General features: G+C 38.9%; 1 protein-coding gene and 1 long non-coding RNA gene across 2 annotated transcripts in view; one reads left to right on the forward strand and one right to left on the reverse strand.

The window, feature by feature from the left end:
- The first annotated feature begins 1,002 nt into the window (after window positions 1-1,002).
- Window positions 1,003-15,961, forward strand: part of ERGIC1 (endoplasmic reticulum-golgi intermediate compartment 1) — a 69,890-nt gene continuing 54,931 nt past the window's right edge. Inside the window, exons 1-2 of the mRNA XM_075209631.1 lie at window positions 1,003-1,215; window positions 15,579-15,640. Coding sequence (XP_075065732.1) covers window positions 1,196-1,215; window positions 15,579-15,640 — 82 coding nt within the window. The 5' untranslated portion in view covers window positions 1,003-1,195. The remainder of the gene's footprint in view (window positions 1,216-15,578; window positions 15,641-15,961) is intronic.
- Window positions 5,834-15,899, reverse strand: LOC142152711 (uncharacterized). The gene is made up of 2 exons (XR_012691382.1): window positions 15,815-15,899; window positions 5,834-6,690 (listed from the first exon to the last, which is right to left on the reverse strand). It is a non-coding gene; the product is annotated as an uncharacterized LOC142152711 (long non-coding RNA).

A 15,961-nucleotide genomic window follows, 5' to 3' on the forward strand; every position in this document is an offset into this window, starting at 1 on the left:
ACCTTTTCCCCTGCAGCACCTCCTGTACACAAATCAATGACACCTTAATGGCCTTGACCTGATTCACTTTTCAGCCTCACTTGAAACTCTCTTCTCTCCCATTTCTAACCTATCCTGCATTAATGCTACAAACTTACATCCAATACAACCCTATACAAGACCTGCTACCACACAATGCCTCCTATGATCCAAACCCCCCAATCCTGACTGTCCAGCTCTACAGAGTTTTGTGGCTCCTTACAAATAAATGATGATGATGATGATGAAAAGAACCAAAACAGAAAATACAACAGACTTTGTTTAGTAAAATACATAGCTAAGTTAATGGACCTTACAAATGTCTACAGCTACACTATATAATAAGCAGCTTTTATTTGTACAGGTTTGACAAGAAAAAATATCAATATTTATCACTCAAACAAAAACGCACAAGTGAGGCAAGGCAAGTGACCTACACTAAATAGCAGATCCTTCTATCTGCATATATCTTCACCAGTTTTGCAGTAGTCACATTTTCTAGAATATTAACCTCCTACCCAAAATACATACCTTAAGTCACCAGCAAGCTTACAGCTAGAGCATAATGCACTGAAACCATATAACTATATTGACAGTATCACTGAAGAAAATTGTTTGCAACTTTGTAAAGTAAAAATGTCATATTTGGAAATAAAACCTATGAGGACTACAAGTTGTAGACATCAACTTTATTTTTATTTACTACTGTACAACGCATACATTAGTTTAGCTCTATCATTTTCAAAGTGCATCTATTACGACTAATTTCTGGTTTATTTGTAATTGTCTAACACTAACATATCTGGTTATCAAACGTTAAGACGTTTTACTACACTTGTGCCAGGCAATCACTTATCCTTGGCATTAAAGCTCGTCTTGCATGAACACCGACAGAACAAAGCAGGGCCCTCTGTAGAGGTGCCAGGCTGCCAGGTCCGGGAGCCGGGACATATAACAACACCCCACGTGGCCTTAGCTGACTCGAGTCTTGAAATTGGGGCCGGATGTGTCCTCTCCGCCTCAGCCAGCTTCCAATCACAGCCCGCTCGGCGAGCGCTGCTGACGCCAGTTCCTTTGTGTCTAGCCGGCAGGCTTGAAGAGAGATAGTGGTACCAGCTTGGTCGCCAGCAGCGGCCCCTTTAAATCAGCGCCCAGTTGTGGTGGGAGGCGGTGCACAATGCCATTTGACTTCAGGAGGTGAGTAATGTGGGTCCTCAGCACTGTCTGTGAGGGTTGCCCTCTCCAGGGGAATGGTGCATCATTGTGCAGGTATGCTCCATCCTCATCCTGATTTCCAATGAATGATGTGCAGCCTAAATTTCCATATCTTTAGTAACCACCTGATTGCAACTGCCCAGAGAGTTTTTATTTTTGTCATTGTAGGTAGTCGTTTAATATTTTTGGCTTTACCTAGAAATATTTTGTATACAAGATGGAATACAATGAGATCTAGGAGCACAGCTTACTAGCTAAGTTCTGCATTGCACATTTACACGATTTGTCTGCATGACGTCAATTGTTATGTAGAATTAACTGAACAAATCATGTGTTAAATGTTCCACTGCTCTTAAATGCATTTTCCACCTTGAAACCATTATTAACTTTTTGTCCAGTACATGGCTTCTGTTTATCTTCCTTCTGTGCTTTTTTGTCATGTATTTATATCATCAGGCATACATGTTTACTTTTGTTACCCATGGATACAATACAAAGCTGTTCTCTGGATACAGCTGAATCCAATGTAGAGTGTGATGGAGAGCAGTGTTGGTGTCTTGTTCCAGGTGAGAGAAAATAAACAGCTGTTCCTGCTCATATAAATACATGGCCAGAAACATAGAGACACACTTGATATAACTTGCAAGAGGGTATATACAGGCCAATAAAGTAATCTGGTTATAGAAAATACCTCTATGGGGAGGGTATTCAGTTAGCTGCGGAGAGCTTCCAGAATGTTCCCAAACACACTCCGTGGTGATATAGCATTGTGGCTTTCACCTATATGGTGCAATGTTGAGGTACTGTAGTACCTAAAAATATGTGCAGTGGCTAATTGCATACCCCCAACTAATGCAATAAAATTTAGCTTATCTTATTCTGGACGTCTCCTTACTTAAAGGTGGCAAAAAAATGATTTTGTTGGCTAATATGGTTGCTTAGACCAAAATTGTTGCAAGTGTGACCTTCCCTGATCTTCAAGAGTGATAGAAATGTTATTGTTCTTGGTGGAAAGAACAATAGGCAGGTTTTATATTTTTCTTGGGATCCTAAGGGAATGTATTGCATATTCGACAATTGGGGCCCTTAAATATGGTTGTGAACACACTCTGCAGTGATGTAACAATATGGATTTTTCTTCACACAAATCCCTGATGTTTGGGTATTGTAGTACCTGGAATTGAACGCAGCAGGATTTCGCTGTACTGTCTGGTGGCTTAGGGGAAGCACAGTGGCGTAGTGGTTAGCACTTCTGCCGAACAGCACTGGGGTCATGAGTTCAATTCCTGACCATGGCCTTACCTGTGGAGTTTGTATGTTGTCCCCGTGTTTGCGTGGGTTCCCTCCAGGTGCTCTGGTTTCCTCCCACACTCCAAAAACATACTAGTAGGTTAATTGGCTGCTAAAAAAAAATTGACCCTTGTACAAAGAACTCATTCACATCAGTCCCTGCCCCATTGGAGCTTACAGTCTAAATTCCCTGACACACGCAGACACACACGCACACAGACACTAACCTACCAGTATGTTTTTGGAGTGTGGGAGGAAACCGGAGCACTCGGAGGAAATCAAGTTGAGTAAAAGCCCAAAACAAGGCAGAAAAAAACAACTATAATTATTACACAGGAAAAAACATTAAGCAGATGACTGTTTGGTTATGAGCGTAGTGTCAGTTAATTTAATTTTGAATGTGAAATGTTGTGGTAATTTTGTGTACTAGATACCGGTAATCTGTACTTACTAGTTAGTGCATCTAGTGCCCACATCTAAGCAAATGGCATATAGAGCTGACCCTACCCCTGTTCCTGGAACTATATCCTGAATGCCGTACCTTGTAGACGCGCCTCTTCCTGATTAAGGTGAATAAATATCCTGGATCCGTGTGTAACTATTAACTCCAGGTGGTTGCAATGTTAATATTCTTAAGTGTTTGAAAGTACTATCTTATTTTTCTGCACCGTTGGTTAATTAAATCTGAAACCGTCCCTTAACCCAACTGGCCAAAATCATCGGTGTAAATGTAATCTCTTCTAAATATCTACTGAGTTGAATCTAGGAAAAGCACTGATTAATCATCATCTGCTTGGATACACACTAACATACACTGATACAGAAAGTGAATAGGTCCTGATTGGCATTATTACTACTGTTGATTTGTAAGGCGCCACAATGCTCCACCGCATCAGACAGTGGGGAAAACAGGACATACATAATGCAGGGACATATAAGGTAGACAAAATAAAATAGACATGAAAACAAAGGGTAGGTGGGGTGCTTCGCTTACAATCTTATTGGTAGAGGGCACATCCAAAACACGAGGAGCATAAAATTGAGACAGATGTTGGGGTTAAATTAAATCTGTTTAAATGGTAACACCATTTTTTTTCTGACTTTTACTGTGTTATTCGCATAGTCTAACTACCAAGTCTTCTAATAGTGTCTCTATTTACTCCTTTATTTTTTTTTCTAAGCACAGGCAACAGTCAAAGCAGTATTGGTGTAACTTGCACATTGTCATGGATAGCTAGCAGAAAGCCCTATGCCATGCCATTATAACTACATCACCTCTACCTTTATAGTGCCAAAACAAGCAGAGATTTTAGATAACCATTTCAGTTTTCTGACAGCAGTTATGTATAGTGGCGGAAAGTTTTTATAGTTCCTCGATATGCAGGTTTTGCTGGTTTTCTGTGACAAGCTGCATGAAATATGTAGTTTACTTAGATCTGCTGCAGGTAGCTATAGGCACCAGGAACTTGAGTCAGATGTGGGAAATTCTAAAAGAAGACCGGGGGGTAAATGTATTAATATGCGGGTTCTTCAACACCCACAAGTTCAGCTTCTTAGGCGATTAAATTTAAAGCGGCGCTGCATTGTAAAGGGAAGTTCCCTTTACAATGCAGCGCCGCTTTAAATTTAATCGCCGAAGACGCTGAACTCGCGGGTGTTGAAGAACCCGCATGTTAATACATTTACCCCCGCTATCTAGATTGTGGGGAATAGTATAATAGAAGTTTTAAAAAAAAAAAAGTTGGCCTTTAAAACATCATATAAAACAGGGGCGCACAATCTTTTTTTGGTTTGAGGGCCGCTTTAGGAAATTGAAGGGACAACCATAAACTGTTTTACATTCCTAACTTCCATGTCCTGGTTATCCCAGGAAAGTGCCAGTTAATGCCACTAGAAATGTGTAATGTGGCATTATTAGGTTCTAGAATAAACTCCTGATGCACAGAGGTTAAATTAAATCGTAGGAACATATTTACTACAATGGGTGATTTAATTTTATCTATAAGCAATGTTCATTCCACCCTGTGAGCTTTCAAACTGGAGAAGAGAAACACATCCACACTCAGTCACAGATTACACAAAGGAGATAAATGTGTGTATTCTAATATACAAATTTAGGTAATATGAAGTTGTTGGGGGGGGGGGGGGGGTCCTTAGGAGTGGCCCTCCAGCCTTCAAAGGAGCTGCACAGTGCACTCCCTTCTCCTTCGGGTATGGCTGGAGACCCCCCTTCACTGTGCAGAGGTGGTCATGTGATGCAGCAGTTGGCTGCTCCAGGGCTGTCTGTTGGCTATCGGTGTTGTGCATGAAAACAAATTGGCTTGGGGATGATAAATCCAGCAATTGGAGCCAATAGATATCTATCACCTATGTTTACAACACCTTGCAAATTGATATAGAATATGAAATTAATAATATTTGTTAAATAAAATAATTTAATATCTGTTGTAAGTATGTTAAACCATTATATACCACTGCTCAATTTCCTTCATTAATAAAATTTGCACTTATTACACATTGGTTAAACTGAAGGTAAACCGTTTATATATTGAAATCTGTAATATAAAAATCTAGTATGGAGCCAATGCATGATATTCTGAATAGATAGAAAAATATTGTAGCAATGGTAAAGTAAAAATACAGATCCTGTACATTTCTAGGTCCAAGATTGATTATTGCTAAAACAGTTAGAACTGTTAAATCATAGTATATATAGAAGTGGGCATTATGAGCATGTACTCCCAGCTTATTCCTTATTCCAGGCAAACTTTTTTTTTTTTCGCCCCCCAAGACCGTTCAAGTTTAAGGTGCAAATCTGCTCTAAAATCTTTGCAACCAATCATCAATTAGCTCTTCATCTACCTGATGTGAGTTAGACAATTAAATCAAATATCTGATCGGTTGTTGTTCTAATAAAGATTTTCACTTATGTTAATGAATGAATCTGAATGGGGAGATTCAAATGTAAGAAAATCCGCACAGGGTGCCTCTGGAGCAGTCGCTAGACACTTCGTGCTGATTTTTTTTTTTTTTTTTAACAGAAGCAGTGCTCATTTTTGCTTGCGCCCCATAGAGGTGCGTTCAATAATGAGAGTTCCTTTTTACTGTTTTATTTTTAAAGCGCTGACCTATTATGCAGTGCTGTACATTGAGAACTGAAGGTAAAGATGGCCTTTGGAACTAAACTACAGCCTGTAAACAAGCACCATTTCTGTGGTTCATTTGTTTCTGTTATTGAAATAGTTTGCTGCAGAGTTTTCAGAGGCTGGTAAAAATAGGCTTTGTAATGTAAATAAAAATTCACACAGCGAACACCTAAATTATTGTTTTAATATAGGACAGAGTAGACAAATGCAGTTTCTTTATACATAAAAGATCCATGGAAGAGGCCTGCTGTATAACAGTCCTGCAACTGGCTAAGTATCATGTGAAAACAAACCACTGACCTACAGAAGTATGATACACATTGGCGCAACAGAAATGGTAGTGTGTATGTACGTTATTAGTGGGATGCAGGTTTGCACCTAGTTAGTTTAGTTTTGTTTTTTTTTCCAGAAAAACAAACAATCCCAGTAAACAGGCAGTATATCGGTATAGCATTACTTTAATATGAGTGATTAAAAGTAGTAAATGAAATCACAGAGCCTAGTAATTAATATAATAATAATCACCAGTGTTTTAATGATGATCTCCTGGATTAATGTGAGCTTCAGGTCTGTTATAGAGACGTATGGTTTTCATTACTTCTTCCATTGTAGCCTTAGATTTCGGTATAGACACTGCATGCATTGTAATGGTGCCCGGGTTCATCTGTGTTCTGGCATCAAAGCTACAGCATGTCCTATTTACTTCCTGTTTTCTAATATATTCTTGATCCAATTTCCTCTAATTAACTTATGGAAGATTTCTTGAAATACCCTCAGTCTGCCTTTCTCTTATATGCTACTAATTGTCTCTGTGATGGTGTAATGATATTAGCAGTCATGGGACATCCTAATGTCCATCGTCTTCATCCTAATAGGCTGGTGGAGTGAATAACGAATTGACCTGCAGAAGCCGATGTTTTCTTTGCTGGAACATTGACGTCATAGAGTGTGAAATGAGTGGCTCTGTTTTATGTATGTTTGCCTTTATAAACGTACTAAAATGTACATTTCAGAGGGATGTCTATGGAAATAGAAGTAAAAGTTAAACAGCCTGGGTTCACGTCTATAATAAAGCGGTCACGTTTACCTTCTTACCTCTTTAAGTCAAATTTTAAAGACGTATCCTTCTTTTTGTTACAGGGCATTACAAATATATGTGGCAGATACTTACTTTTAAAACTAAATGTGTATGATTAAAAAGTAATAATGTCCAGTGTAGAACTTCCATGGCCTGCCTTCACAGAGGATCATTGTCAGGTGCGCTCACCAACACACAGGAAAACAGACATCAGTGATTTCTATGCCTTAAGTATAGAATTGTTGGCTTATGAGTTTTCCTATCTTATGTCACTATATTTATACAGAATCTGTAACATTTATACTGATGTTATCTGATGTATATTTTATTATTGCTCTAATTATTTATACACCTAATAATATTTAACTGGTAGCGGATCAGTTCACATGCAAAACTATAACTGGTTAATTTTAAAAAAATAAATAAAAAAATGCTTTTTTTTATACATTGGTTAAAAAGTCTACACAAAATGTGTTGGGTGCAGGGTCACATTAAAAGTGGCCAAAGGTCTGACATGATTTTTCTGCATCACAAACAACTGCAATTTTTATAAGGGTGTGTAGACTTTTTATATCTGCTGTATATGTAATTACATCCAGTTACTTCCAAACAGTTGTAGTAACCTCTCAACTACCAGTGCAAACCAAATGAGTACACCCTTATTTAAAGATGAATCTGATATGTAATCGTTACCATTTTTTTTTTTGTAAGTGCCAGCCTGGGAATCCTAATCCTGGGTACTCTTTCTTTGTGGATTGCCTTCCGCTATCCCTCACCGCGACCCATGGGGCTCATTACTATATATTTATACCCTAGCACTATCCACCAAATGAGGGTGGATAGCTCTCCACCACTGTGAGGGGGCAGGTTGGATCCCCAGTGCTGGGCTTGGTGCTTGTATCCCTCAGGGGCTCCAGCCAACATTAAAGCTGTTGGGAAGAGCCCTTAGCATCCGACTTGAAGCTAGTGCTTTTCCATACCCCCGGCAGTTATCAGAAAGAGGGGGTGGGGAGAGCTAGGCATGTAACCCCATGTTCCATAGGTTTTCAGTAATATATATTTCTCAGAACTAGAAGTTGCTCATTCAATCTATAGGTTCGTAGCAGGTGCTTGAAAGGAACAGAATAAATACAGAGGAAAAAAAAATAATACTTTTATTTGAATTAAGCATTTGTTTATTTTGATTCCCAGCCCCCACTAGCTGGGGGATTGTGTGTGTGTGTGTGTGTGTGTGTGTGTGTGTGTTTTGTCTTTTTTTTTTTTTTTTAAGCTCTGTCCCAGTAATAGACATCAAACTGCATTTAAAAATGTGCCTATGCACTGTATGGTGATGGCTATAGATAGTACTAATCACTAAGGTCTCAATAGGAAAAAGAGTGTAGTTTGCTTTCCTGTCGTGTCCTATCCATTTGTGTATTATTGTCTTTTGATATGTTTGCTGTATAACATTAAATATGTTTTCGTGAATCTCTCCCTTCATTACATCTTCTGAAATGGGGACGTAGAAAAGAAATTATCATGCCTAGCCAATTACCCAGCCATCTAGTTACTAATGCTTGTATTCATTATGGCATGTGCTTGCTGTCATATTGAAAGAATTTCTTAGTGATCAGCTCACATCTTCCTCCTAGCCTTTGCTCAGGAAACAGGCCGTGAAATGCATTCCTTCAACCCATCCTGTTCTCACCTTCTCTGCTCATTTATTTGTCTGGAGGAATGGCTTGGAGCCACTGATGGGCGTCAGCGTTCAGTATGCAGGAAGTTCATTTCTTTCCTCTTTAGTAGAGCCATGATGTCATGGTTTGGCAGTAATGTAAACAGTGTGTGATGGAACTGCCAGGCTTTTCAAGATTTAGATGTGGGAAGTGTCCTGTACGTCAAGCCCACTAATAAACAATATGCAGGACTTATATCAACACGACTGTGCTTGATGATATGAATGATTGATTTATCATTGGAATAACACTTTTTACAATGGGACATGAACTAGACCACTGGCTAACTGCATGGAGGGAAGAGAAAGCTAATATACTTTGCATAAATCCCTTTTGTCTCCAAGAACAAAATTAGATTTTAAGCTCTGTTGGGCAGGGGAACTGTCTGAAAAAAATATTCTCAGTTTAAACAGAGTTAAAAATAAAGTCACATTTGCCTATGTATTACTTCCCCAAATAATCTATACCCAAGATAACGTTTTCAGTGTTCTCCCCAGAAAATCTTCAAGCCGGGTGGCATTAAGAAGTAGCTGGAAGGGGGCAGTGTAATAATTTACAATAATATTGGAAAAATGTTGGAGATTATTGCTCACACCTGCCAAGGCTGGTCTAACACACACTGCTGACTTTGCTGTTCACATAGTGCCTGTTTCAAACAGGAGAAACAACTGTTTATTATATTATAATAGGACTCTCTTGGGCTCCAAGTAAAAACAGCCAGGTGGAGCATCCGTGAAATAAGTGCTGAGGAGAACGCTAGTCTTTACTGAGGCTGGGTATACCCTACAGAAAACTTCTCCCAATGCGATCTCCTTTGTGAATTTACCAGCTACAGAAAGTCCCGGTCAGCATGTCGATTCACGTGTACACACTATACACGTTTTACACTATTTACCGTCAGATCTGTGCTCTTAATCTGTCATAACCATGACAGATCGTGAGTAGAGATCTATGGACAATGCCGATCATGAGTGTGTACACACTGCAGAATTGGAATGACATTGATTTTATAAACTGACTAAAAGTCTTGGTCAACTATCTAACAAACGATATGATGTGCTTTGGAACGATAATAGATTATTGTGGGAGTGTACACACTAATGCAATATTGGATCTAACAGTCGTTTATCATGTGATTGGCCCGATAATCAGGTGAAAAACCTGTAGTGTGTACCAGCTTTACTTTTATTTAATCTGTCCAGCATGCTATCAGTCTAGCTATAGCAGATCATGCTTTACAGAATGACTCGAGGATTCAAAGCCTATGAGCGGGCATTAAATCCGTGTACTACCTTCCCTCCCTCTATTGTGTTCCTTTAATAAATTTATTGTATAAGAAACTTTTTTGTTTTAATGTTCATGCATAATTTACAGATTATTTCATGTAGTTAAAGTAGCCAACATCTGCACCTCACTCCACACCCATCTAGTATACGTTTGCCTCAGGCATATGTGAAGGTAGATTTGTCCTAAATTCAGCCCCATAACCAACAGTATCATAGTGACTGATACTGGAGGCTTATAGTACTCCTTGCCCACACTTGTGGTAACATGTGTAAGAAAGCATATGCTTGTAATAAATAGACATTGCACACTAAGGGCTAGATTTACGAAGCTGCGGGTTTGAAAAATTGGGGATGTTGCCTATAGCAGCCAATCAGATTCTAGCTTTCATTTATTTAGTGCTTTCTATAAAATGACAGCTAGAATCCCCACTTTTTTAAACCCGCAGCTTAGTAAATCTAGCCCTTAATCTCTTCACCCACTCTTTCTAACTTTGTGCTACCTACAGTCTATTTTGCATACACTTCCTTCCTTCTCCTTATGCGGTGTTCTATACTTCTGCACACATCCTCCTCTGCTTGGGTTTCTACCACCCGGCCACACTGAAAATTCCAGACGTTTGTATCTACTTTAATCTGTTCATCTTCATTAATTTTTAGAACATTTATACAATTGTTGAAGTGTTTATTTCTAGCAGAAAGTGAAAGATTTAAGAGTTGCTGTGGCTGGATCACTTATAAATAACTTATTGTATAAATATGTTTAAATTATGAACGCAGTGTGCCAATGATGTGAGGAATGTACGTGATGTGGGAAATCACAGATTAGTGTAAATCTTGTTAAATTGCATTTAAAATTCAAGTATAAAGGACATCTCAAATCCTGATGTTAATCTTTGAATGAAAAATGTCAGTTTTTTTTGAGGCCTGGTTGGAAAAGGGGGTTGGTTCACACCCCTGCCAGGCAGTGTCCAAAACTGTTTAAAAACAAGGACTGTTTGACCATGTATCATTATTCCATCTGTAACTTCTGGAAAGATCGCTAGCACCACAAACTGCCATGTGTAACTCCTTTTTAGGAATCCCTGAGGTAAACATCACTGCTTAAGAAACCTGCTGATGCCCACTTACCTGCTGTAATTCCTGTGACCTACAGATTAGACTCAATCTAATCTGTTATCTGGCTGTTCTGAGGTTGAAACCCAGCATTCCAGTACCAACGCTCTGCCTGCTACCCTGCAGCTCTGGCCAGTGTGATAGGCCAGGGGGAACCATCCACAGCAACCCTGATCTAAAAGGAAGAGGTCAGGGGTACCAGCCCATATGCCCGATGAGGGGGTACACCAGTAGTGAAAGTTACCCAGAAGGAAGTGGGTCTAGGCGCCGATGTAGGAACCCAGTGGTGGAAGCAGGCTCCTCCTACTTAGGCAGGAGGAGCACTTTTAGGATAAAGAAAGGGAATGGTGGCAAGGCAAGCCCAGCCGGTCCCCAGCAACATGGACAGGGTGGCATAGTAGGTCCATCCTGTCACAGTTTTTACAGTCTTTTACAGCAAGAGATTTTATATATCATAGAAGTAAGAATAAAATGTAAACTGTTTGCTGTGCATTCAGTAACCTCATAATGTGGGTATGCAAATGTAAAGCGTCCTTTGTTCGCTGTCGTATAGAGAATAGTGGGACAACCTTTGGTTGCTAAAATATAATTCTCGGCATCCTGTGGCTGAAAGATCGATCGTTCATGGTATTCTAGAGAGTGAAATGTTTAATCTGCAGGGTGCTTTGAGTCATTTAATATTAAAATAGATTGAAAACATGTTCTATCAACATGTCATTTGTAATTGACTGAATATTTGGGCACTTATTACTGCAGGGAGGGGATGTGTAAGGATGTAGATCACTCTAGTGAGTGCTTCTAAAATAGCATCAGGAAGCTGGACCTCTCCTGCACTGGCGAAGGAGCAGGACTCTTTCGTCCTTTCCTGGCGGCAGTGTTAGGGCCGTGCCTGCTGCAAACATTTTCCTCTCTACACATTACAAATACTCTGGCATATTATGGTGTGTAGCAGCTAAAGGTTGCAGCAGATGTCACATCCAATAGATTACACATCGCCAAAGAACCATTATTAAATTACAGTTGTGTTGGCGGTATGTCTTTTTATGTTCCTGGTTTCTGAGCTATACAAACATGGACAACTGCAAAAAATATTACCAACTTATATATGTTGCAAACAAGGTCCGAAACATTAATAATGTTGACATCACTCTGGTAATTTCATATAATTGCATGCATTTTAGTAAAAACTGATATTAAATATTAAATTTAGGGTATTTTATGTGAATTTTTCCTTCATAATAATGTCACGCTGGTCTCACACAGCGATATCTTATATTGCCCCAAAATGAACATGATGTTTGAGAATCATCTGTTTGAAAACAATCCAATCCTTTTTGCTCATGGCTATAAATCCAGTCAGCAGATGACGACTGTTTGCCTGTGAGTGCGGGCATCTGCTGACTGCACTAACAGGCACCATGTGGTTGTGAACAGACTGGTCATCATCAAAGAGCTGAGTCTGTGAAATTTGGCCATCCATGTATGTGACCAAATAGGTTCATACTCTGGATGTAAAATGCACCCCACACTTCCTTTCATATGAGTCTCTTGTAACTGGGCCTCTTAATTTGGGCTCGAAATGTAAAATAATGTTTTGGGTGGCAAAAACCTGTACTTGCAGCTCAAAATAAAAGCATAAATGCACTTTCTTTGTGGCACACATTTTACGCCTGTGCTTTGGATGCAATACCAAGAGGATCCGTGAGCAAGTACATGGGCAGCACAGTTAAGGTGGAAACAAGGCTTAGAGGGAGTGATTTTCAGTCATAAATTAAAACAAGAAGTTTAGACTTGGATGCAGTAAGCGTCAGTCAGTAGGGAGGTGTTTAAATGCAGAATTGGTGGCGCTATATAAATAAATGATGATGAAGGAGGCCTAGTTGGGATAAGAGAAGCGGTCAACTCTGGCCGACGTATAGAAATATATAGGGATCGCCATTGATATATTTGTGACTGCTGTTTCTTGGATTCTCCATGTATCTGTGAATCTAGATTATGCATTAATTGGTATAATGCAAGTTCCCACAGGACAAATACAAAAACACTTTTGATTCCTATACCTTGCTCTGCATGGTGCCCTTTAAGCACTAGAGAGAGTACGATGACCCTGTGATGTGTGTATATTTGACCAATAATAATGGACTGTTGTGGGAAGCCCAGTTATCTATGTGAATTTTTACTTTACTAATTTGTAATATTCTCCTGATGAACTTTTAAAACCATTCATCCTTGTATAACAAATCACCTATAATTAGTATGTGTCAATATAATACATCTTCCTTTAAAGATGAATCACTTACTGTGGATGCAGAAGTATATTTTAGGGACTTTTTCCATACAGCTGTATAGGTTAATACTTATATTCTCTAATAAGTGACTCTCAACCAAGCTACAGAGATGTTGTCAAGGAGTGAAAATGTCCGGGTGACTAATCGTCTGACGTGTTTATATGACCTGCAACTTGAATCTGGCTTTCCCTGATTTTCTATGGTTTGTTTGTCTGAAAAGGTTGTGAAATCTGGTGCCTTTTCGGGATCGGGAATTACTTGTGTTTACTGTTTTTAACTAGTAAAACTGTCATGGTACAGCACCCTACATGCAAATTGTTCCTGATTTACAAGGATGACTTAATTAAAAAAAAACAAAAAACCTTAAGGGGGGCACCTATATGCCATTCTCGTTATGTTGTAGTATTTTGTATGTTGGTCATATAATTGTAATAAAAACCCGTGTAATGGTCATGTTATGGTGTTCTGTGTCCCCTTATAACCTACTTTAGGCTTCATATAGGACAGCACACATACAAAGTTTAATAACTTTGATACCAACCCTAAAATAAACCATGAAATGAGAATTCCAGTGGTTAGACCAGGTGAATTAGTTATTTTTGCTTGTTGAAATGTAAAATCTAGTTTCCTAGGAAGAGCTGTTGGAAAGTTGCTCTTCTGTAAAAATGTGTGGGAATTACATTGCTGTCACACAGGCAGAATATATTTAGGTGATCGTTTCAAAGTACCTGTTTAGCAGTCTGATTTAATTTTAGTTGAGTCTAGGTAGGTAGGTTTTGGTTTTTTTGTAGGTTTTTTTTTTTTTAAAGCCCTGGAACCACCTTTTTCAGACTGTTTATTCAATAATGGATTATCTCGAGTTTTAACCTTGTGACCCACTCATTGCATACCCTAGATTAAGGTTCTTTTAACAATCTCCAATTGTGCGCCAATCATTTGTGAAACCTTTGGATAAACGTCTTTAGCAGTGGCATGTCAAACCTTTTATTAAAGTCCTTGCAGGCCTGTGCCAAATTGGTGAGCCTTTGGCTCTCAACCTATGCAGTCTGTGCTCTGGGCCATTTAATATAGTTGCCGTGGACAAGTTAGATAATTGTGTTGGTTTTGGTAAGGGACGTGGAAAAAGAAAGCTGCTGTATCTGTTTTTTTTTTGTTTGTTTTTTAATTTTTATTTGGGGCAATAGGGAATTTTCATGGCATAATTTCCGCACTGTTGTAAATAGACTAAAAGTGACCTGTAAGTGAGCCAGTCTGTCCCTCCAAGTTCTAGTTCAGTGAATAAGGTAAATATAGTATTGTTCCAAGGATGGTGTGTCCAATCTCTGAGGGTTATTACATGCAATATATTGTATAACTTTGACAAAAAAAATCTGTATGTCTGATCTAATTAAATAATGTAGTTTCTATTGCACATAAAAGTTATTTATATATCTATTTATATAGTGCCACTGATTCCACAGTGCTGTACAGTGAACACACTCACATCAGTCCCTGCCATATTGGTGCGTACAGTCTGAATTCCCTAACACACACACACACACACACACACACACACACACACACACACACACAAACACAGTGTGGGAGGAAACTCGGACCACCCATAGGAAACCCATGCAAATATGGGGAGAACATACAAACTCCACACAGATAAGGTTGGGAATCAAACTTATGACCCCAGTTCTGTGAGGCAGACGTAACCACTAAGCCTCACTGATATCATCATCAGCAATTTATGAAGCGCTACTAATTCTGCAGCGCTGTACAGAGAACTTGCTTGCATCAGTCCGTGCCCCATTGGAACGTACAATCTAAATTCCCTAACATACACACATACACACACACACACACACACACAGACTAGGATCAATTTTATAGCAGCCAATTAACCTACTAGTATGTTTTTGGAATATGCGAACATATATGGAAGATGATGATGATTATTATTATTCTAGTGTTCCCTTTTGTTTTATATTTCTTCCATAAAAATATGTAAGGACACATAGAAATATAGACTACTACATAAGCTAAATCGGGCCCTTATCAAAAAAACTTACATCTTCGATCTATTCTAAAGGGACAAAAGGGCCAATAGACAAAACCAGTGCCACGTTATCCACAGAAAAAGATGGTTGCATTCATTAGATATTTAAAAGGGACACTATACTTGTATTCAAAACTACAGAATTTTCATGACTGATGACTGCATCCAAGACTTTTGCTCTTTCATATAAAACAATACTAACAGCCAATAGGCTGCATGGTTGGTGTTTATTTCTAAAGTAGGCCTTTCAGAAATAAACCATGAATTCTGTCAAGCTTAAAATAAGTAGTTTAAACCCTTTATTGTAATATATATCCTGCAATATATATTATATTAATACATGTAACAAACATGGCATCATATATTTTTGTTTTTCTCCTAAAAGGTTTGACATCTACCGGAAGGTGCCCAAAGACTTAACACAACCAACCTACACTGGCGCAATCAGTAAGTAAAGTGTACCACCGAAAACTTTTCCTGAGCTCTCCCACATGTATGTGTTTTTATCGCAGTCACATATCCACAACACCCCATTGTTTTATAATATTACAATTCTTTAGACTTCAGCTACATAATTAATACAGTTTGAGGATACTGAGACTATAAGGGTACCAGACAAACCTATTCTGGAGTCTTTGTCCCAGCGAAAATGCTGGTGCTGGTGAAATCCAGAATCTTCCCCAGCTGCTATACCACCCTGCTCAACTAGCTCAGTGAGTGAGGAGCGTTTCTGCCAAGGGAAGGTACAGCAAGTGTCTCTTCCTGGAG

This window comes from Mixophyes fleayi, chromosome 4, assembly GCF_038048845.1.
Source record: "Mixophyes fleayi isolate aMixFle1 chromosome 4, aMixFle1.hap1, whole genome shotgun sequence".
In the NCBI taxonomy this organism is placed as follows: domain Eukaryota; kingdom Metazoa; phylum Chordata; class Amphibia; order Anura; family Limnodynastidae; genus Mixophyes; species Mixophyes fleayi.